Source organism: Alosa pseudoharengus, unplaced genomic scaffold, assembly GCF_046254945.1.
Source record: "Alosa pseudoharengus isolate Yale_2024_CS ecotype anadromous, Long Island Sound unplaced genomic scaffold, YU_APseudo_1.1 YU_APseudo_1.1_scf_22, whole genome shotgun sequence".
NCBI classification, from domain to species: Eukaryota; Metazoa; Chordata; class Actinopteri; order Clupeiformes; family Clupeidae; genus Alosa; species Alosa pseudoharengus.
The window spans coordinates 19628141-19649221 of record NW_027468680.1 but is presented as its reverse complement, the minus strand read 5'-3'; the positions used below and the strand labels follow the sequence as shown (position 1 = coordinate 19649221).

Sequence of the window (21081 nt, the reverse complement as noted above, 5' to 3'; positions counted from 1 at the left end):
GCCCGCTGGGCTCAACGCTAGACAAATGTGCAGCCTCTGCCTGACTTGCTGAGGGAGAAATGAACAAACACAATACATAGAGATACAGCACACAGAGAGCTAACTGATATAAAAAAATACAATTAAAGATGTTGAATAAAAGAATTTTAGGTTAAACTGTTCAAATAGGAAAAGAATGTAATTGAATAACCATTATACAATGTCATAAATACCTGTGCAGGACAGATAGCCATCAGACTTATCATGCTAACCAACTAGTTCTCCCATCCTTTGTCATAATACCACACTGTAACTCAAGATAACTTGGATCCTACATATAGCACCTTTAAAAAGTGAAACCAGCTTCAAGTCAAATATTTTGCAAACATAACTACCTGGGCTGGGCAATTTACCTGTATGAAGTGGGCATAAGCCTCCCTCTTATCTGTGTTGCTATTTGTCTTAATCTGAGAGATGATGTGGTCTATTTCTTCATTGGTAAATAGACCAGGAACATCTCCACACTTCAGAAGACAGTCCAGGTCCTTCATGACAGAGTCCTAATACCAGCACCAAACAAAACAGTAAACAAAATATACAGATGAGCACTGTGCCAGACGAGCTGATATCAGGTCTGCGACATTATGTAGAGAAAACACACAAATACAGTAACACACTTGCACAGACACGTGCACACTCACACTCTCACACACACATTCACATTCTGGCCAACCTTCAGTATTTCAGCATCGGTCATGAGCAGCACAGTCCGTTTCCGGTGGATGCCGGACTGATAAAACACCCTCTTCAGGTCATCCCGAAAGTCAATGTAGGTGCAGTTGTGGGAGACGGATAGCCGGTACAGATGGCAGCCAGTGAGGTGGCACGCCAGCTTCACACACTCCTCCTTCCCAGTGCCATCAAGCCCAATCTAGAGAGTCATTTTAAACAAATGCAAAAATCTGATATTATACTGTATACAGGATTTACTATGCACTACCAAATACTAGAATATCCGGTTACTTGACAGTGTCGACATAAGAGTGACATGACACTGTCATGAATGTGTCATAAACAAGTCATAAACTTTCATGACATAACGCTTCTGTTATTAAGTGACATTCGGTTTTTGTCATAACAGGTTAGGATTAGGGTTAGGGTTAGGATTAGGATTAGGTTTCACGTGTCATGACAGTGTCGATACTGTCAAGTAAAGTGTTACCGAATATCCTTTCTGTTCATTCCGAGTACATATTGAAATGTTTTTGCTTCAATTCACCAGCATCATGTGGGCTCCCTGCTGGCGGAAGATGCGAGCGGACCGTGTTGTGTGTTCCACAGCCTCTCTGAAAAACACCATTGGGAACTGCCAGCAGACAGGGAGGAGAGGCAACATTACCAAAGAGGCAACCAAATAGCACAATTGTGTTCATGGAGACCTCATTTGTGTAATTGGATTTTGGTAAGGAACATAGTTCATTTTGGATGTTATTCTATTTTAGATATGCTATGCTGCAGTACGTCAGACACACTACACACTGATATGGATACATTTCATGCTAACGGCTAGTCCTCTAGCACTACCTTGAAGCACATATGAAATGCTCTGAGAGCCTCTGTTAGGTCCACACCACCACACTGTCCCCTCTGTATGCTTTCACCTTAGGCTTTGTCATGACATGCTTCTTGTGGCAGTCCTCCAGGACGGTGAGAACCTTCTTTTTGTCCTGGATGTGCTTGTAGATGCGGGAGTCGGGGGGTATGCTAGGGTCCAGGAAGTCTCCAAACGTCACAGGCTCCTTCATGAGAGTCTCTGCTGTCCAGAAGACCTGGCACAGGAACAGAGGTGGGGACACTATTGTGAAAAAGAGGCATGGAAAAACAGAGACAATCCATACAATACAGATAGGTGATCAACAGCAGGCTATAAGAGGAGACCTACTTTAAAGCGGATCTGGAGCTCATTGGAGAGGATCTGGTGGAAGAGCTTTCGGTCTTGGTCCTCCATGAGACGGTCATGGAACACTCGAGAGGCCTCGTGGGCAAACAAGTGAGCAGCCGCCTCCTCTGACCTCAGCTCGGACTCGTGGGATTGCATCAGGCCATAGATCACCTAGTAGGATGTATCCATGGGCAAGTATTATTAACAACAAGCTATTCTACATGGCTTAACTTCACAACATAAGAGATACTTAAACTGGATTAGTATTATATTGTTATAAACTTCCTAACAAAAACTCACATTGATTTCATTCAACTATTCAGCAGTGCAATCCTTGACAATGTCTCCACACACTGTTATTACTGTAACAATATGTACCGGTACCGTTTGATTTGATTTGGCAAACAATCTCTATGCTAAGATAGTCTGATGTGTCTTACTTTGGACAGGTCTCTGAGGTTGAATGTGTAGTGGTATTTGGCAGGCGTGGGCAGTACAGTGTGGCACATCTCCATGTAGACAGCGATGGAGGCTGACACCAGAGCACTGCAACACTGTCGCACCTCCTTACAGAACTCCCTAGAGCCAAAGAACTTCCCCAGTTGAACCTGTTTAGTAAGGTATGACAAAGAAAACAAAAACATGCCCCTCAAGATGCATGTAGACATGTGGATGCTCCCACTAACAGTCAACCAACAGTCATACTATAATGTCCTTCTCATTCAATACTAAATGACCACAGTTACCTTGTAGATACACTGTATTTTCATTGGACAAAAGAGGACACCACATGTTTTGTACAGGAAACAACATCTTTGCTAGAGCTAAAAGCCAAACCTTACAGCTGACATGTGGAGGGCAACACAGGTCACCATACCTGAAAGATATGATGCATGGTGTTTTGGGATGGGTGTGTCAGCACCAGCACAGAAAAATGCCTGAGTAGCCGCCTGCTCAGTTGCTGCCGACCGCCACCAGGGGGAGCACCTGCTGCACAGAAGGTCACATCCTGGATGCCCTGCAGAAACAACAGCAAAGGCGTTCATGTGGGACTCTCAAGGAGCCTTTGCAGAGGACAGTTTCTGTTTGGATTGTGGCTGCATTTGAGGTTGCATTTGTTGGTCACAAATTAAGTTTTCAGATATGCTGAGCCAATCATTCATAATTCACTGAACATTTGAGGTTCTCATAATAGTAGCCTCACCTCACATAAAACAACTTAAAGTAAATTTAAGGAGTGAGACAGGACGGTAGTTCTCAACTTGAGCAGGGTTGAGAGAAGTTTTATTAAGTAGCGGTGTTACCCAAGCTGCTTTGAATGCTTTGGGAAATGTGCCATCATCAATTATCATATGTGCGGTAGCTGGTGCGATGGTCGATAGTTTGTAAGTATAGGGTCCAATGAGCATGTAGTAGGGTGGCTACATGTCATGATACTCCAAATGTTTAGATGGAACAGAGATGTTTTCCAAAGGTACTTACAAAGGCACTGACTGGGAATTGAACCTGAATTAACTGTGTGGGAGGCAGCAGTGCAAACTACTGTAACACCAACACCACCAAAATAAGCTACGAAAGACTAAACACAGACTGGATTTGACAGAGGTATAAATAGAAACATATTTGATGCTTCCGCTGTAAAGGACCGAGCTGTGTAAATAAGAGACTGCAGTCTCGGTACCTTCCAAGTGAGTGTCTTGGCATCATAAACTCCCTGGAGCTCGATGAACTGACGAACCAGCTCCAAGCACGGCTGATCGCCACCACTATCTGGCACTGGCATGTTTATGTCGTCCAAGAAAATCAATACCTGGAGACAAAAACAAATTCAAACTTCAAAGACTTTTTTTTTTTTCACACTCTTTGTTTTACATGGATGTAATAGGAGCACACAGGGATGCAGATCAAAACACAAAGCTGCAGAAGCTACCATTCCAAAACTGGCCAATGAGTTAGTTTGTTCTTGGGTTTATAAACCTTCTTGTTTTTGGGCCCGCCGAATAGATTTTTGGCCCTCTTGGTGAGGCCCTGCAGCACGTGGGCTTGTAACTGTGAGGGCTCCATGTGTGCAGTAAACTGCAGGGTCCGGGTCATGATACCCATCTCCACTGGGCCAGACTGGATGCCATTCAACCTCCCAAACAAATCCTCTGTGAAAACACAAGACCACACATAATTGAGGGAGATCTGAGTGAATGGCTTTATGAAGTTATCTGCCTTCTCTTTCTGTACTTTGGGCAACTTGGCTATCTTAGACCTTTGTAACTTGACTAACTATTGTTGCTCTTAAGTTAGTCAGCAACATTGTAGGGTGGCTGTGTGTGTGTGATTATATGTGTCTGTGTGTGTTGAGTTTGTCAGGCAGATAACTCAGAAAGCACCTCTAAGAACAGAAGGGAGGGATTTTATGAGAGAAATCTTACTCATAGCTGACATTACAGGGCTCTTGTCACCATCTAAGAAGCCATCAGTAACTAGAGACACATCTTCCAGTAAGCTGGTACAATAAGAAAACAAATAGTTAATAAATTAATTTCAATTCCCTCCAGTCATTTTTGTGTAAATTATGTGGAATTATACTCAGAATAGATAACCTGGCTATCTTGGCTTGATTATGCAGAAACACTTGTCCAAGAACAGTTAATGGGTTTCCGATGTCCTCTTGGTCCTTCTGTAATTTCTTAAGCATGCTCTCAATCAGAATGGACTTCCCAACCCCTGAGTCTCCTGTTGTTTAATAGCCCCAGGGACAAATAGCACAGCATTACTTGTGTTACAACATGACTCTATGGCATTAAAATCCAGAGAGTAACCTGTGAGATACCTGTGAGCAGAACTGGCTGGTTGTTAAGGAGAAGCAGACTGAGCAGGAAGGAGTAGCGGATGCTGTCGATGTTGCCCACATGCTCACAGCATGGGCTCTGGCCCAGAGAGTCATGATGATATGGATTCAATATGCTCATGCCTAAAGGAGAACACACACACACACGCACACGCACACGCACACACACACACGCACACGCGTATTGTATTGTTCCACAAAAGATAAGAAACCTTTTCCAAAGCATTCTGTTGTAAAAGGATTTGCATTTTGACAGAGGTGGAAAAGTCCAGCTTCAGAAAAAGTAAAAGTCCTACCACATATCTGTGCCAACCATTTACTTAAACCAGCTGATTCTAACTCTTCAACTCTTCAGCCAGGTAGAGCAGCTACTTGGTGAGATCACCTGTGTTAAGTGCACATGTAGAACTAATACATGGTTAGACTTTTCCTTTCTGAAGCTGGACTTTTCCACCTCTGCATTTTGGGATGCTACCTTTGCGAATAAGACTGTCAGTAGGGGGCACAAGCTCATCCCACAGCACAAAGCTATTAGTCTGCAGATCCACAAAATAACTGAAGAGTGTGCGGTTTCCAGTTGGGAGAGTAATGCCTTCAATGAACAACAAAAAGCAAGCTGTAAGCACAAGCTGTAAACACAAATTCTAGCCATATCTGCGTGTTGCATATTCAAAATAGTGCCCATAGGTTTATAGAATAATTACTGCGATATTGTGGTGGTTGTAGTAAAACAGTTATTGCTAATATAAGATACCATATTAGTATATTATATAAGATTTATATTATTATTGCTCACTATCGTTTATTCTAACTATTTATTGTTCTACCCAAGTGCCTTCCAGTTCTGTGTTGTTCCTTGTTTGTAAAACAGACAAAGTATTCAATTAAGATTTTTTTTTTGGTTTCCCATTTTTTTCTGTTACATGACATTGAGCAAATTTTAGAGAATGGATGTGTTCACTGTTCCCCAAGGTCAAATGTTATCTTGGGAACATCATAATCTAAATAACTAAAGAAAAGCAAATAGCGACTGTTATGTTTCAGTGTACCATAATGATGGCCTCCATCGAATAACTTTCGGAGCAAACTCTGAAATTCCCGTGGCATGGTCTTCAGAGGGTCACTCTTTTCTTTGAAGGTCATGGGAGAATCGTCCAATTCATCCACATGGCTGAAGACTCCACCAAAAGCCCAGGTGTAGGCAAACACATACAGTTTTCCCAGTAGAGATGTCAGCTTTTCTGGGTATTTTTGCAGAAACCATCGACACTCCTCTCTGTGGGAAGATGAGGATATTTATTATTATTACTGCAGAAGGCAGAAGGGGGGGGGGGGGGGTAGAAGGGAGGAGCCATTGAGGTGTTTTGAAAAGAAGATGAAGGGAAACAGCATGAGGGAGATCGTAAGGAGGGAAGGCAGGAGGCAGATTAAGATTAAGAAGAGCAGAGGGAGGCTGGCTTTAGGGACTCTGACCTTATGTTTGATGCCTCTTTGAGGTATATTGAAGTCTTCTGGGAGTTTGAAGAGGGTTGTGGCACATCTTCACTCTTACCTACATCACCAAAACAAAACCCGTTTGACACATGAAGTCCATGTCACTTCAGCACTTCACACACACACACACATACAAAAAACACAAACACACACAAAAAAAGAAAAAAACTTTATTTCACCATACCCAAACCACCATTCTTGTCCAGCAGGTTAAAGATGGAACCCAGGATGCTGCACAGGGTCATGACTAAAGACAGTTCGGGGACGGGGAAGCTGAGCAGCTTCTGGTGTTTGTGCATGAACGCCACACCATGTTCCACGGTGTTCTCAAAGAGCTTCTTCAAGTAGGCCACGCCTTGGTCCTGCAAAGGCACAGGCAGCTCCTGGAGCCAGCGGTCCACATAGAGCTTCCAGACCATTCCTAACGGATCCTGCATGACAGCAACACACAGCCCGATAAACCAACTATATTTTGGGTGTGGTTTGGAAACAACATGCTCTTAGACATGTGCTTCTGTGTGAGTAACAGTATTGATATGACAAGCTAATAAAAGCCTACAACAAATAAATACCAGTTTTGTACTTATAAAATGTTACATTGTATACTCAAGTTGGCTGGGGCTCTTGAAATAAAGTGGTCTGCAAATATTTAACAAGGTGCTAATTGTAACAAGGTAGACTGATTGTATACAGATTCCTATTCCTAATGGCTGATAGCACCCTCAGTATATCCACTGCATACTCCAAGACAGCCATAGTAGGAACAAAGGGTCAGCTGTACCACATAGACCATAGCACAGCGGCTAATGGTGGCTGGAGTGGCGTGGACCAGGGAGTCAATTTCAAAGAGGAAGCTGAGTCCCTCGGGAAGGCTGATCCGCTCGCCGTTCATCAGACACAGAGTGCGGCTCTCGTCCAGGGCTGTGTTCAGGCTCTCCACCCACAGGTTGTCCACCGGGCCGTCCATGATGATCCAGCGCCACTTCTCAATATGACGCGCAGCTGAGTACACAGAGATTATACAAATACGGGGGACATTAAACTTCCTTGTGTGATAAACTGAGCTGCGACAATTAACAAGTATAACGAATGAGTATAATCTTTGAAGTTACATTAACAATTCCTGGTGTGATTACACCTGGGAGGACTGTGTTTTTCTATGTACTGTATGTAACAGGTATACAACTCATTAAATATGGACAAGAACTGTCAAACATACAGTATTTTGTACAGAATAAAAAAATGTCAAGTATTTGTTTTATGTGTGCAAGAGGCCCCTTTTCTTTCTTAGCGTTTAACAGTCGTAGATCAGCACCTTGTTGGCAGTAGCCTGTTGGAGCTTGGGGTACTGGGCCATGTGTTGCGTCCTCTGAAGACAGTTGCTGGTTAAGGGAGAGAAGAGGGGAATCACCATGTGGGTTGTGTGGTTGCTGACAACGCTGTTTCAATAGAGTAGCATGGATAATATCACCTTTCAGAATGTACACACACATCACAACTATTTCCATGTTGTTTTCATAATTCCACAAATGAGAACCTAAACAGCTAAATAGGCACAGTGCATCATGCTGCAAGTTGCAATGGATGATTCACTCAGAAAAAACAAAATCTGAAAGGGGTGAGAGGAGGACATAATCATCAGTTTTGGGTAAACTGCCCCTGTTCCCAAAGGTTAATGCACAGGCAGACTCACATTTCTCCTCTTCTCCGCCAGCTGTGTGAGCTCTTTAGCGTAGGCCCTTATGGCAGAGGCCAGCAGGCCGTCGGTCCACTCCAGAGTGTTGGGGTTCTTCTGACCAAAGAGCTCTCCCAGACCCAAGCACTTTGCATTAATCGTGAAACAGTCCACATTCATAATTTTCTATGACAACAGCACAAACAAACAGACACATGAAGTCATTCTTATGGACCGTACACCCTCTTAAAACAATTATCAAACACATGTCCATTACCATATAGAAAACATATATACAGATATGACATAACAATGTCAGCATTCTGTACATATAGGCATATCTCTGACCTGGACACCCATACTGGACCTCTTCCTTCTCTGGTCAAGCATCATATCTAGAGCATGCTGCAGTATGAGTCTCACTGTGGTTTTCCCACCTCCTGTGGGCCCCACCAGCATAACTCCCACACGTGCCTGCGGCACACAGGAAAACACTTTACATTAACCACACAGGTAAACATGGAACTGCCATGAAAGGTGCAAACATATCTGTCAGTAAAACAATTCAAGTTCAAATTCAAATTCAAAGTCAAACAAAATGAAACACAACATACAATATCTCAAGAACAGCGCCATTGGATATATTAGGGTGTTATATTTTGTTATTACACGGCTCTTCAGAGTGCTGCAGAAAGTTCCATTCACATGAATGGGCCTTCCCAACGTTCGGGCCTATGTTAAATCTATATAAATCACCGGCAAAGTATATAATCACCGCTGTCAATGGCAACGGGTTGATTAACGTCTTTCATATCCCTCCGCAAGAATTCCTTTCGCTTATTGCAATGGAATTTCATTGAAAGGGAAAGTAAGCTAGTAAGACGTTGCCACGCAACACCTGAAACTGTCAAGTTCTATCTGTGTGGCGAACTATTTATTTTGTCAGCGGAAGTCACGAAACTGTAGCAAAATCATTTTTAAAGATTCATTGTGTTAGGTTTCTTTTCACGTTTTGGCAAGTAGCCGTGTAATAAGCGGGATAATGTATTGTCCGCCGGTAATTATCAGAAAATAAGTCCCTTCAGGTCGAAGCAAAACCCCTCCGCTGCGTGTCGGGGTTCTGTTCTCCCTGTCGGGACTTATTTTCTGATAATTACCGGCGGACAATACATTATCCCTTACTCATTCAACGTCTATATATAGACTTTACAGTATTATATTTAGCATTATGTTTGTGCATCAAGGCTCACCAAAATCTGAGTGTAGAGCTGGGTGGCTTTCTCTGCTTGACTTGGACACGGCTCCAGCCCTAGAATACTGGTAGCTGTGGTGATGGCAATCTAAAAAAACAATGCAACAAGGCCTCCATTAACACAATGAATGTCAGTTAGGAATTACTGAACCTTTTGTTCCTATCTGCCTATCTGTTCTTGTTAAGCACTTATCCTCTTTTCTGATTACCTCCAGTTGAGGGTGCTCGGCTTTGGGAGAGACGACATTTGGAAATATGTCCTGCATGATGCTCTTGAAGAGGGGCACATCTTCAGGGATGAGCTTAGGTACATTAAAGTCTTGCAGGGCACAAATAATGATGTAAAACTCTTCCTCTGAGCTAAGTGACATCCTTATGAAGAATGAAAACACAGAGAACTGATCGGACCTGCATATTCAGTGAATAAACAAAGTAGGATTAAGCTATAGCCTATATACTCACGACATTGTGGCTCTTCTTTTATGTCCAGCAAATAGCAAAACAGGCTTGATTGCCCTCATGCTAAAGTCATAATGATCCTGTGTTAGGACAAAATTAGGTCAGGTAAGGGTTAAAATCTTCTACATTTTTGAAGACAAACACAACGGTACAATACAATACTTATGAAGGGAAAAGACAACCTGTGGGGACAGCTGTTTGCTTGCAACTTGGTAGAGATGAACCATCTTTCTAGAGAGAATTTTGGCAGATTTGAATCCCCCCGACAACAGAATAATTTCCGCAATGAAGTCGACGTTGGGCACCATCATGGCCACAGGCCGAACAAGAGTCTTTAAATTCTCTGGGAGCTCTACTCGACCTCGACAGCTGGTGAGAAGAGTGATTCTTATGTTTTATGTTCATACTCTTTGTGCAACAACACAACCATAATGGCCAATGCAAATGAGTACTATATAAAATGCCAGGGAAACACTTATTCTACTACCTACTATTACAAACACTGAATAGACTGAGCCACAAACAAGTGTCTAGATTGTTCTTCATCAATCTAAACAAAAAGGTTATAACAAAACATATTTTTGTAATTGATAGCCAAAATAAAGAAAAGGAATACTACAGTAGGACATACCTTGGGTTCATGGTGATGAAATAACCACATAAAGCATTCAGACGGATGTCTCGGCCCTCAAACATAAACCTGCATTCAGACAGATCAATATATAAGACCCTAGGGTTAATTACTAAAGCTATTTGGGATTATTTCTATCAGATAACACCATGCTCTACAAAAATGCAACCCAACTGTGACGTTTGTGCATACCTCACGCTATGGCTGTTCTTAGCTGCTTTAATGGACTGAAGCTGGGCAGCGATGACCGAGAGCACCTCCACACTGATGCAGTTAAACTCATCGAAGCAGCACCAGGCGCCACACTGCACCATGCCCGAGAGCAGCTTCCCCATCATCTGACCACAACAACAGCTGATATCAATGAGGCTGAAGCGGTCACTAGACAACATGTGACCAAAAGCACATCACTCTTCCTCACCTTGTAGTCCAAACTAGCTGTGCAGTTCATGACTAGGCAGAATTTCCCCAGGACCTGTGTGTAAAAAAAGGAAAAACAAAAGCTCACATGACACATTCTAAAAGCGTGTTAGTGTTTTTTCAGTTCCCAAAACCACAACAGCCATACATTTGCCAGGTCTTTGACAGATTCGGTTTTCCCAGTGGCTGCAGGTCCAACCAGCGCAGCCCCGAGGTGAAGGCTCAGGGCCCTGGTGAGGGTGAGCCAACAGCGGTCAGTGAGTGGGGTGATGATCAGCCGCGGCAAGCAGCCCTGGTACTCATAGCCATAAGGGAAGGAGGCCTTGGCCTGCACCACGTAGCACATTGAGGTGGTGTCATGCCAGTCATAGAGCAGCTGCCTACAATGCAGCACAAAGGGAGCATACGTCAGAGGGAGCCATGTCATCTCACTCACCAGTGCCACAGTGTTCAGTGTGAGACAAAGTACCACCTATGTGACTATGCAAATACAAAAGTGAATTATGGCAACTGATTGGTAAAATGCGCGCTTGTAATATTAGTGAAGGTACAATGGACTACCTGTTGGTATAACCAATCCCTCATGTGTGAGAGTAACATGACATTTACATAATTGTAGGCATCCAAAAGGCAAAGGCAGCCTCTACTGCTGATATCTACATAGGAAGATGAACATCATGCATTTGGTGGTCGGTATCAGCTGGGTTTTTTCCCTCATAACTCTTACTTAAACACTTAGATGGCACAAACAAAGTGCAATCTGACCAAACTGCATGCATGTAGTACGGTACTTCCAATTTCCCTCTATGAATTCTAATCCCAGGTAAGTGAGATGTAAATAACTTTGGGAGGCACCTCTTGCGCGCTATGGGGTGAATTCTCCCATGTGCGTAAGGATGCGTAAGTAAAAAAAAAACATGTTAGCCACCCGTGTGATGGAGGGATTTATGCGTTTTGGGAAGAGCAATCCCAAAATCTGGGCGTTTCTTATGTATACAACTCTTGCACGCATTCTGCCACTGATTTAAGCATCTTTCTAGATACGCGCTCCCGAGGGCTGTATTAAGGTTGAGACCCACCACAAGGTGAAACAGTATATTGCTCAATGTCGGCAATAGGCCTAGTTCTAAATACCGTACATGTAGGCTACACAGAACGTTACAAATGAACTTTTTAGTATCAAATGTGGTACTTACAGTAATATGCTGATACGGCTTAATGTTTTTCCCCATTGCAGTGTCACAAGGTGGCATATTTCCAGACATTACCTTATCCATAAGGCCACATTGTTAAATAGGGAAACAGCCATTATAATCACCCCCTTTGGATATATATTCACCATGCTTATGTTTTCAAAATCAAAGACTGGTTTGTGTTCTTAATGTAAATGGCAATCAGGAGTCAATGAGAAGGTCCACGTTCCACGTTTTCATATCAACCTAAATTAACAAGGTGGTGGACCAGTCTGGTTCTATTTTAATAAATCACTCCTCTTTCATAAGGCCGCCTTGATTTCGAACTTGCATGGGTGTGGGAGAATGCATGTAACTGAAGCGCGTGAAAAAGGGGGCTTGCGCACAATTTACGCGCAAATGGGAGAATTCGGCCCTATGTTTTGAATGCAACTTTTTTTTTTTAAATATCTCAGCTGTATGACCTCCTCCACTCAAAGTCCTCAGCGCTGGCAATGTGATGGTGGATCAGGTTGGACAGGACATCTCGGCAGTGCAGCAGGATGGTGAACAGGGCCTCTACTGTGGACTGTTGGTGGCAGGCCAGCGGCTCAAACACCAGCGTCATCAGGTCCTCCAGGCTGCCCATCACCTGCTGCCGCACTGCTCTCAGACCCTCCTGCTGGCCGCTGCCGCCACTCAGACACTTCTCACAGTCTGAGCAGAACATGATCTGAGTCTGTGAGAGGAGGAAGATCATAGAGAGAAATAAAGGCACAGAGAGAGAGAGAGAGAGAGAGAGAGAGAGAGAGAGAGAGAGAGAGAGAGAGAGAGAAAGAAAAAGAAATAGAGACAGAGAGAGAGAAAGAAAGAAATAGAGACAGTGAGAAAAAGAGAGAGAGAAAGAAATAGACAGAGAGAGAAAAAGAGAGAGAGAAAGAAAAAGAAATAGAGACAGAGAGAGAGAGAGAGAGAGAGAGAGAAAGAAATAGAGACAGAGAAAGAGAGAGAGAGAGAGAGAGAAAGAGAGAGGTGGCAGAGTAAGTGAGACAATATGTATCATACAATACATGCTAAAATAACCCAATTTTAGGTGGAGTTCATTTCCCCGACTGACTTACCACAGTGAGTATAACTTGGCCGGGATGTGACAGAACCCAGCTCCTGAAGTCTGCAGGGTTCCAGCCCAACACAGCCAACTTCATGTGGCTGTTTTTTTTTTTTTTAAATCAGAGTTAATTACTGATCAATCATAGAGGCTACCTCACACTCAGTTTGCTGCTAGAAAAAGCCTCACCGTTTAACTGTGCTGTACATGGCAGTCTCCACATTTCCCATCCATTGCTCAACAGGCCCACGGATCTGAACATTTCTACCAAATTAAGAGGGACAAACATACATTGGAGAGCTACAGTACACTCAAAGCATTCAATAACAAACGCTAGAGACTTTCTGCTCTCAAATGATGGACAGACATTTTCTTTCAGCCATCAAGAATATGTTTTTCGTATTTACGTATTTCTTGCTGTAAATTATGGTGTGTCTGACGATGTGCACTATGTGCTAGTGAGACTTACTTGGGCATAGTGACAGTTTCCCCTTCACATGAGTGCAACCTAACCAGCACTGGATGTAGCATGGCCTGCTCCTGCATCTCCAGATGATGGATGTTAGAGAAACATTTCACCAGATAGGGCTGCAGGACAGGAAAAATACTTCAAAAACTTTTGTATTTTTATTAAAATAATCAAAGAATTGTTTCAACAGAATTTATACTCCATTTTGTTACTACGGTGTTTATTTATATAACATTGAGCACCTGTATGACAATGGGGCTCCTACTATGTGTCAGAACATCAAGAAGTTCTTCGTTGCTGAGAAAGTAGAACCTTGGAAAAACGGTTCGCTTGGACTCAAGATAGTCCTGTAGAAAATGAGCAGAGATCCCTTTACAAATGTCTATATTATTATTATTTATACACAAAATGTTTTGAGCAAATATCTAAGAGTTTAGGGCCACAAGTTCACAGTACCTCTAGACATTTTTGTATCTTCTCCAACTGCATGTTGTTGTTCTGAAGGATCTCCAGCACCCCAGGGAAAGTGCCACTTCTCAAAGCGTTTGGGCGCTGCTGGGTTTTGAGCATCAGTCGCTGCCAGGCCTTGTCCACCTGCCTGAATAGCTTGGCCTCTTCAGGAAGCTGTCTGTTGAGAGAAGGGTGAAGCTTTATAGATAGATAGATAGATAGATAGATAGATAGATAGATATATAGATATATACTTTATTGATCCCCAACAACAAAACAAATTCACATGACTAAAAGAACAGTAAAAGACACTAAAGATACTAAAACAAGGATCCACATGAATGTACTAAGGATGTATAAGCAGTGTTTCCTCTAGGATTTTTTTAAGCAGTGGGGGCAGGCCCCACAACAACCCCCACCCCCCACGACACATACATAAAAAAATATTTTTTTATAGCCTATAATTTAGTATGAAAAGTATTTCTTTTAAAATATGAATTGCTTAAAAATACTGCTAATTTGATGCTGTTTAACAAATATATAAATTGTACACTTTTCCGTGTCATACAACACAACTATTTATTTTAACATCATTACATCTATTACTACATCTATAGACTATTTCCAATTTGTATTATATTAGTGACTCACTTTTCGTCATCGTTTTAATGTTTCCAGATGTTTGATATCAGGACGTGAGCTGTCAGAACTGACAAGTTGAACGTTGTCTTATTAAAACGGACCCACCGCGGTGACGTTTTTGGTGGAGGTGTTGTTTAATAGTGACTCAGAAGAAAGCAAACGTTTGGACAATAAGCACATCCACACACTATGTGGAGGTAAACTGGACAGCCCCAAACCTCTGAATAGTTCTGCTTGTTGTTAAATTGCAATCTTAGCGGCTGCCAACGGGGGGTGCATAATGTCGGCAGGATCATTTAAAAGGCAACTGCGACTATTGTGCGTCTGTCCCATTTCTGATACCGTGGGGGAAGAAAATTAAACCGTGGCGGGCCGTCACTACCAAATCAACATAGAGGAAACACTGATAAGCATGAGGCTGCTTATATAGCTGCAAGGATCTTGAGAACTTCTTTTCACTTGAGTGAGAGCAATAACCAAAGACATCTTGATAAACTCGTCTTACTGGGATAATATTAAAGCATCCTGACACAGGGTTGTCACCTCACATGTCAAATCCAGACATCAAACATCTAACACAGTCTATAACTGTGGTGGTGGTAACATAGTGGCTAAGGAACTGGGCTAGCATGCAGTAGCCTGAAAAATTGTGGGTTCAATACCTGGCTTCCACCATTGTGTCCTTGAGCAAGGCTCTGGACAATTGACCTTGTGATATAATTTACATATGTAAGTCGCTTTGGATAAAAGCATCTGCTAAATATGTTAAATGTAAATAACCATCATGCCACAGTAGTGGATGAATATGACTGAAGGACAACCCTTTTTCCCAGACCAATAGGTTGCTGGCTTTTGACCTGTGCACTAATAAAAGCTGTACGGTCCCTCTCCTCTTTAGTCCAGTCTTTAGTCATCTAACTATGGTTTCTTCTTTGCATGGTAGAGTTTAAACCAGCATTTGGGGCGTGTCACAACGATATGAGTCCAGTTCGACAAAATGTAAAAAAAAATAGGTTTATTGGATATTCATAATCCACAGACTTTAGGGTTTAAAACAAGGGGTCATTTGTTCGATTCCGTTTAGCCTACCCAGAGATATTGGCCAAAATGTGACAGCTATCCTCATCTCAGCAGAAAAACAAGTTTTAAGAAAATCAGCTTTAAAGTTTGTGAAGTGTATATGAGCATTTTATGTGTATTTCCTCTCAACCAATCACCACAAGACTATATGCATCCTGATAAAGTTCCCTTTGCCTTTGGAATTAAAATAGCCAGTGCTGTCCGTAGTCAAAGATCGAATTGCTTCAGAATCTCTAGCCTATTGTTTAATCCGAAAAGATCCGAACTACACAGCGCAACTAAATGCTCCATTCATGCAGGCGGTAAAACTTGTGAGGCATTCGTATACCTTGTGAGGTAGCCTACAATGTTCGATCAACTTCTGAAGACGACAAGGTCCACAATAGCCTAATGCTTAATACATAGCCTAATGTTTTTGATGACTTCTTGAAGAGGCCAATAAAAGTTATCTGACCAAAGAAAACAGAAACAGGCATGTGTTTAATGCAGTGTCACCCGAGGCCCTGAAGATCATGGCCCTCTGATATTGTTTTTCAGCCCTGTCCCTTGTGTACAAAGATGTCTGTGGATTTTCTGAATATTTGAATGTTATTATGCAATACAAAAAAATGATATCGGGGGGCACTGTGGCGCAACAGGCACCCATACCATGTACGGGTCCAAGTGCCCACGGGGACCCAGGTTCGAATCCGACCTGGGGTCATATCCCGATCCCACCCCATCTCTCTCTCTCCCACTTACTTCCTGTCTATCTTCACTGTCCTATCGGAATAAAGGCAAAAAAAAGCACAAAAAAATGATATCCACATTCTTCATTATTGTACGTTGAGGAGCAGTATTATATGTTCTAACTAAATATGGGTTTATGTGATTTGCAGATGATCACATTGTGTTTTTTATTTACATTTTAATTTTTTGGAGGTGGGGTTGTCAGAGTATATTGATTGTGCACATTTGTGGTGGCCAACAAGTATTGCTTTTGTAGTATTCCATGTTAAATGTTTTAAAAGTACTGGATCACTACATTTTAGATATACTGTGTATTGGCACCTGTGAGCTGACAAACCTTTGGATTCCCCCTGCTGAGAATATGGGTTCCAGGTAGAGCCAACGCTTCTGGCACATGACCCATTCCCCCAGCGTCTGGGCAAACTGGTTTAGTTTGCGTTCCCATTCATCAATCAATCCCTGCATGTACCATAGATTGATTAAGAGTTATACAACATATAATACACTTATCAGAAATCACACAAAACATCATCACAACATACACATACAGTCATAGACATGCATCATACACAACAACCCATAACACATCAATATCTCAATCAATAAATACTTGATATTTATTTGAGAAATACAATATATGACAACAGCTGTTCATCATTACTCCATAACTGTACAATATTTTACATTTCACACAGCAGAGTTGCATATTTTATATTCCACAAAGTGGGGTTTCTTAAACTGATGATCAACAGTCAGCTAAGGCATGGCCATAGAAACTCAGCCCTGAGGACTACCTTGATTGGCTCCACATAGCGTGATGACTTCATGCTGATGATGGTGGTCTGGCTCTCCTCCAGCTGTGCCATAATATCGTCCGCCGAGGCGATGATATTCACGGTGGAGGTGTCCGAGTTGTGGGTGATGAGACGGAAGTCCGTATTCTTCCACAGGTCAATGACATTGTTTAGCATGGCCTCAAGGGTAGCTTCGTGCGTTGCTGTGGTGGAGATATCGCTAATCAAATGGCTGTACTGCAGGATCTGAGGAAGGACAGCTGAGGTCTTAGTTCAAATGTCAAAAGGCAGTGATATCAAATCCAAACAAGTAGGTGAAATAAGTATGAAACAAATTCTAGAGGATTTGTTAAGAAATATTTTCCATCTGATTCCTCAAAAATATTTTAATTTGTTTTGTTTGTGTGCCATTGATATAGGGTTTATTTACTTTTAGGTTGAGCAGGTCTCCTAAAGTAAAAGTATGTTCATGAACCAAAAAACGACCAGTTTTTTTGTGGATCTCCTCCATGTGCCTTTTGTGAAGGTGGGGATTGCGCATGGCAACAATGATAGGCAAGCAAAGCTTAAAATCTCCCAGCTTCTGCTTCAGCTGTGGCACGATGTCATTTTCAGGTAGGCCTGAAACAAATCATCAATCTAATCAGGTCCTGTCAAACCTACAAGTCTCCACAAAAGCCTCAACATTTTTTAAAAGGCACCTTTCTCCAGCATGTAGAGGGTCTGGGTGAAGCGACTGACGCTGTCCTGCAAGTGGTCCACATTCAGCTGGTCAAAGGCGCTTGTCTTCCACAAGTCATACTGCCTGTCCCAATCCTTCTGCATGTCCCAGAGCATCCCGCGGAGAGTGAGTGCATGGCTCACATCTGCCAGCTCCAGCTCGACCACAGAGGTTGCCACACTCTCCCTGGTGCCCACCGGAGGGGCGTTTTTCTTGGGGAATGAGCAGTCCAGGAGCTCCCTGAAGCTGAAGTAGCTGTAGGCTTTGTTGGAGTAGATGGCCAGCTCTTCTGTGAGGGCCTGTAGAACCTCATCAACCATCTCAGGAAGTGTGTCTGAGCAAAGCAGTAGTGGATTGTTTATCTGCCAATACAAACATTGAGCAGATTGAAATAGTTGACATTTCATAGCCTTTGCTTCTTCTCTTAGCATTTTCCAGTGTAATTGGTTGATCTCCAATTAACTACCAATCTACCACAGTTAAAATTAAAGTACTGTGTTTAGCAAACACTTTTATCCAAAGTGACACACACTCGCAATGGCCGACCAATTGTCAGGTAAATCACGACTGCTGCTTCTCAAGAGACAGTGGCAGACCTCCATATCCAGAGGGCTAAACTATGCATCCTGTATTCCTCTTGCTCTAGCGCACCAAAAAACCAACAAGGACCTCAACCAAATATTACAACATTTTCATGACAACAATTGAAGAGTTTGGTTCCAAAACGCTGTAATTCCATTTTTAAAAGCCATGTTATATATTGTGTATTTCAGGTAATATCAATAAAATAGTAGTTCTGTTCTGAGTAAAGAGAAATCAAACAATACCTAATAACATTTCCAATGAAATTACCTGGAAAACAAAATGTACAAAAAGATTTTTGAAAATTCATTAAAATGGAGTATATAGCGTTTTGGAACCAAACTCTTCAATTGCTCAACTATGATCTCTGCCACTTCCATAACAAAGTTCTATGAGAATTATTGTGCACATGCTCATGGTGTCTGGCTTACCTTCATCTTGATGAGCACAAGGTCATGCCTGAGTTTAGTTAGTTGTTTGCTCAAGTCAGCATTGAACGTAAAGATTTTATCATCCTTCTTTGTCTCACAGATCAGGACAGTGGACTTGAGGTGGTGGAAGCTGGGTATGAGGTGATGGTACAGAGCCAAGTCCTCAGGTGAAATCATGATCTGAAACTCATTAATGATGGTGTACAGTTGCACAAGGAAGTGGTACTGTCTCTCCAGAGCTGGGAGCTTCTCTGAGATTTGACTCAGGAAATTGAGATGGTCCACAAACTCCTCCACCGTAAGTATCTCCAATTCCAGCTTTCTCAAGGCACCTTGAATTACCTGAACATTTGAAAGCAAATTATTTGTGCAGTGTCAAAGCATCACATAACTGCAATACAATCAGACAGATTTGAATACACTACAGACTGCCACTAGTCTGGGTGTTCCCATGCTGCCTTGCGCGCGATTTGATTCACGCTGCTAAGGCAGCCTGGAGACCATGGAGCAAATTTTCGCCTGAGATAGGGGACCAATCACAGAACAAGGGGGAAAGCAAGACGATGATGAGCTATGCACAGAGCATTTGATAGACATCCGTGGCACCGTATAAACGGATCTGGGCATTTTTTTCAAATACGAGAAAATTAACGCTTGGTTCCCAGACCACGTCTCATTGAGAAGTGGTGGCGCTAGCCAGGCTAGACTGCCACTGCTGTGATAACTATTCATGTTTATTCAACTGTGCCTGTGCCTTTGGAACTCAACCAAGCAGTCTTTCCCTCACAGTGATTGGTGGGAAAAAAACACACCTCCATCAGCTCCAGGTTTTTCTTCGTGGCGAAGCCGGGCAGCAGGGAGTGGATGCTGGTGATGAGTGCTTGTGGGTAGTGCAGGCAGTCCCGCTGGTACTGCTCGCACCTCACCAGCAGCATGTTGACACGCATCCGCATCTCCATGCGCTTCATCGCCTCCACGCTCTCGGTGTGTGCCAGGAGGACGGACCTCATGTCCTGCGCCGTCCACTTCTCCTCGTTAACAAAGCGGCCGATGTCCAGCACCATGGCCGTCTCCACCCTCTCACAGAAGCCCTCCATCTTGGAGCAGTGCTTCTTCACCTCAGCAAAGCCTGTCTGCACCATACTCAAGATCTCTGACACCTCAATACAAAAAGGTGGACAACTGTGAATGAATGGTGTTGAACAAACACATCAGCCAGCTCAGCTTCATACAATGGAAGCTCTACTGGTTCTACTTAGGACCATCTGGTAAGGCATTGACTTAATTATTCTATTTATTGTTTCAGATCAGAGATTTCCATCCTGAATCTGTATCTGAAGTACTGGGTTGGTTGTACTCACATCACCACTGGAGAACAGTACTCAAACTTAAACCAAGGATATGTGCCTTTCACAGGCTACATACAAAGTAAACAGCCAAGCTACATACCTGCATCTGGTAGACCGAGTCTTGGCCCAGCAGTAGCTCCAAGTCGGGCCAGGGCCTTGAAGTCTCGCTTCTTTCCTCCTCAGAAATCATATCCACAGACAGTTTGCGGTCAAACACTGGTGGAGAGTGCAGGTCCAGCAGACTAGGGTCGTCATTAAAGGAGATCTGTTTGTCTACAGGAGAAAGACATTGGAGATCACCGGCATGAAGACAAAAAAGTGGCAACACAATACCAAAAGTGTCAGGAACAGAACGTGACAGTAACAACCCCATGAAGAGGTGACCATGAAGCAGGTCTTGGCTGGATTTTTGTCACATCAAGCCAGGCCCATCAGTTAAGTTCTCATTTTGAGAAATTCCTTACCGATGACAGTCTGGATGCCCTCAAACACCCCTTCTGTTTGCATCATAAAGTCATTCAGGGAGGGGCTAAGGGTCATTGTTGCCAGTTTCTTAGGAGCTAAACTGAGAAGGAAAATCAACAGAGGGGAGGGAGAGTTATTAAAATGTTTCAATTCAGCACCATACAAAATATTTCAAATCAGGCCAAATCATGTTCTCAATCATCTGAGGTGGGCACCAGTACTACAGCTGATACTGATACCATAATGGGGTGCCTTTCCCAAAAGCCTTGGTAGTGTCACTGCCAAATGTGAGTCCGTAGATTTGAATTGCACAAACACTTAAGCTTATATTGTCACATATCACATTTTTAATTTTGGAAAATGACAAAATAAGAGCATTTGCTATGAGAATTTGT

General features: G+C 42.7%; 1 protein-coding gene across 1 annotated transcript in view; it reads right to left on the bottom strand.

Moving 5' to 3' along the window:
- The window catches only part of LOC143139582 (dynein axonemal heavy chain 6-like), a 45329-nt gene that overhangs the window by 18839 nt on the left and 5409 nt on the right, over positions 1 to 21081 (bottom strand). Inside the window, exons 8-49 of the mRNA XM_076300156.1 lie at positions 20686 to 20786; positions 20322 to 20494; positions 19685 to 20032; positions 18873 to 19214; positions 17840 to 18221; positions 17569 to 17759; positions 17139 to 17384; positions 16682 to 16803; positions 13900 to 14071; positions 13686 to 13790; positions 13444 to 13562; positions 13164 to 13238; positions 12988 to 13075; positions 12352 to 12605; positions 10843 to 11074; positions 10696 to 10749; positions 10467 to 10612; positions 10270 to 10343; positions 9826 to 10007; positions 9647 to 9723; positions 9394 to 9556; positions 9183 to 9272; positions 8281 to 8406; positions 7969 to 8118; positions 7039 to 7239; positions 6442 to 6688; positions 6237 to 6315; positions 5813 to 6039; positions 5239 to 5355; positions 4746 to 4886; positions 4516 to 4648; positions 4345 to 4418; positions 3899 to 4071; positions 3603 to 3731; positions 2799 to 2939; positions 2362 to 2529; positions 1922 to 2092; positions 1641 to 1808; positions 1259 to 1345; positions 713 to 910; positions 393 to 539; positions 1 to 48 (exon numbers count right to left, since the gene is read on the bottom strand). The exon at positions 1 to 48 is cut by the window's left edge and continues 138 nt beyond it. Coding sequence (XP_076156271.1) covers positions 1 to 48; positions 393 to 539; positions 713 to 910; positions 1259 to 1345; positions 1641 to 1808; positions 1922 to 2092; positions 2362 to 2529; positions 2799 to 2939; positions 3603 to 3731; positions 3899 to 4071; positions 4345 to 4418; positions 4516 to 4648; positions 4746 to 4886; positions 5239 to 5355; positions 5813 to 6039; positions 6237 to 6315; positions 6442 to 6688; positions 7039 to 7239; positions 7969 to 8118; positions 8281 to 8406; positions 9183 to 9272; positions 9394 to 9556; positions 9647 to 9723; positions 9826 to 10007; positions 10270 to 10343; positions 10467 to 10612; positions 10696 to 10749; positions 10843 to 11074; positions 12352 to 12605; positions 12988 to 13075; positions 13164 to 13238; positions 13444 to 13562; positions 13686 to 13790; positions 13900 to 14071; positions 16682 to 16803; positions 17139 to 17384; positions 17569 to 17759; positions 17840 to 18221; positions 18873 to 19214; positions 19685 to 20032; positions 20322 to 20494; positions 20686 to 20786 — 6661 coding nt within the window. The remainder of the gene's footprint in view (positions 49 to 392; positions 540 to 712; positions 911 to 1258; positions 1346 to 1640; positions 1809 to 1921; positions 2093 to 2361; positions 2530 to 2798; positions 2940 to 3602; positions 3732 to 3898; positions 4072 to 4344; positions 4419 to 4515; positions 4649 to 4745; positions 4887 to 5238; positions 5356 to 5812; positions 6040 to 6236; positions 6316 to 6441; positions 6689 to 7038; positions 7240 to 7968; positions 8119 to 8280; positions 8407 to 9182; positions 9273 to 9393; positions 9557 to 9646; positions 9724 to 9825; positions 10008 to 10269; positions 10344 to 10466; positions 10613 to 10695; positions 10750 to 10842; positions 11075 to 12351; positions 12606 to 12987; positions 13076 to 13163; positions 13239 to 13443; positions 13563 to 13685; positions 13791 to 13899; positions 14072 to 16681; positions 16804 to 17138; positions 17385 to 17568; positions 17760 to 17839; positions 18222 to 18872; positions 19215 to 19684; positions 20033 to 20321; positions 20495 to 20685; positions 20787 to 21081) is intronic.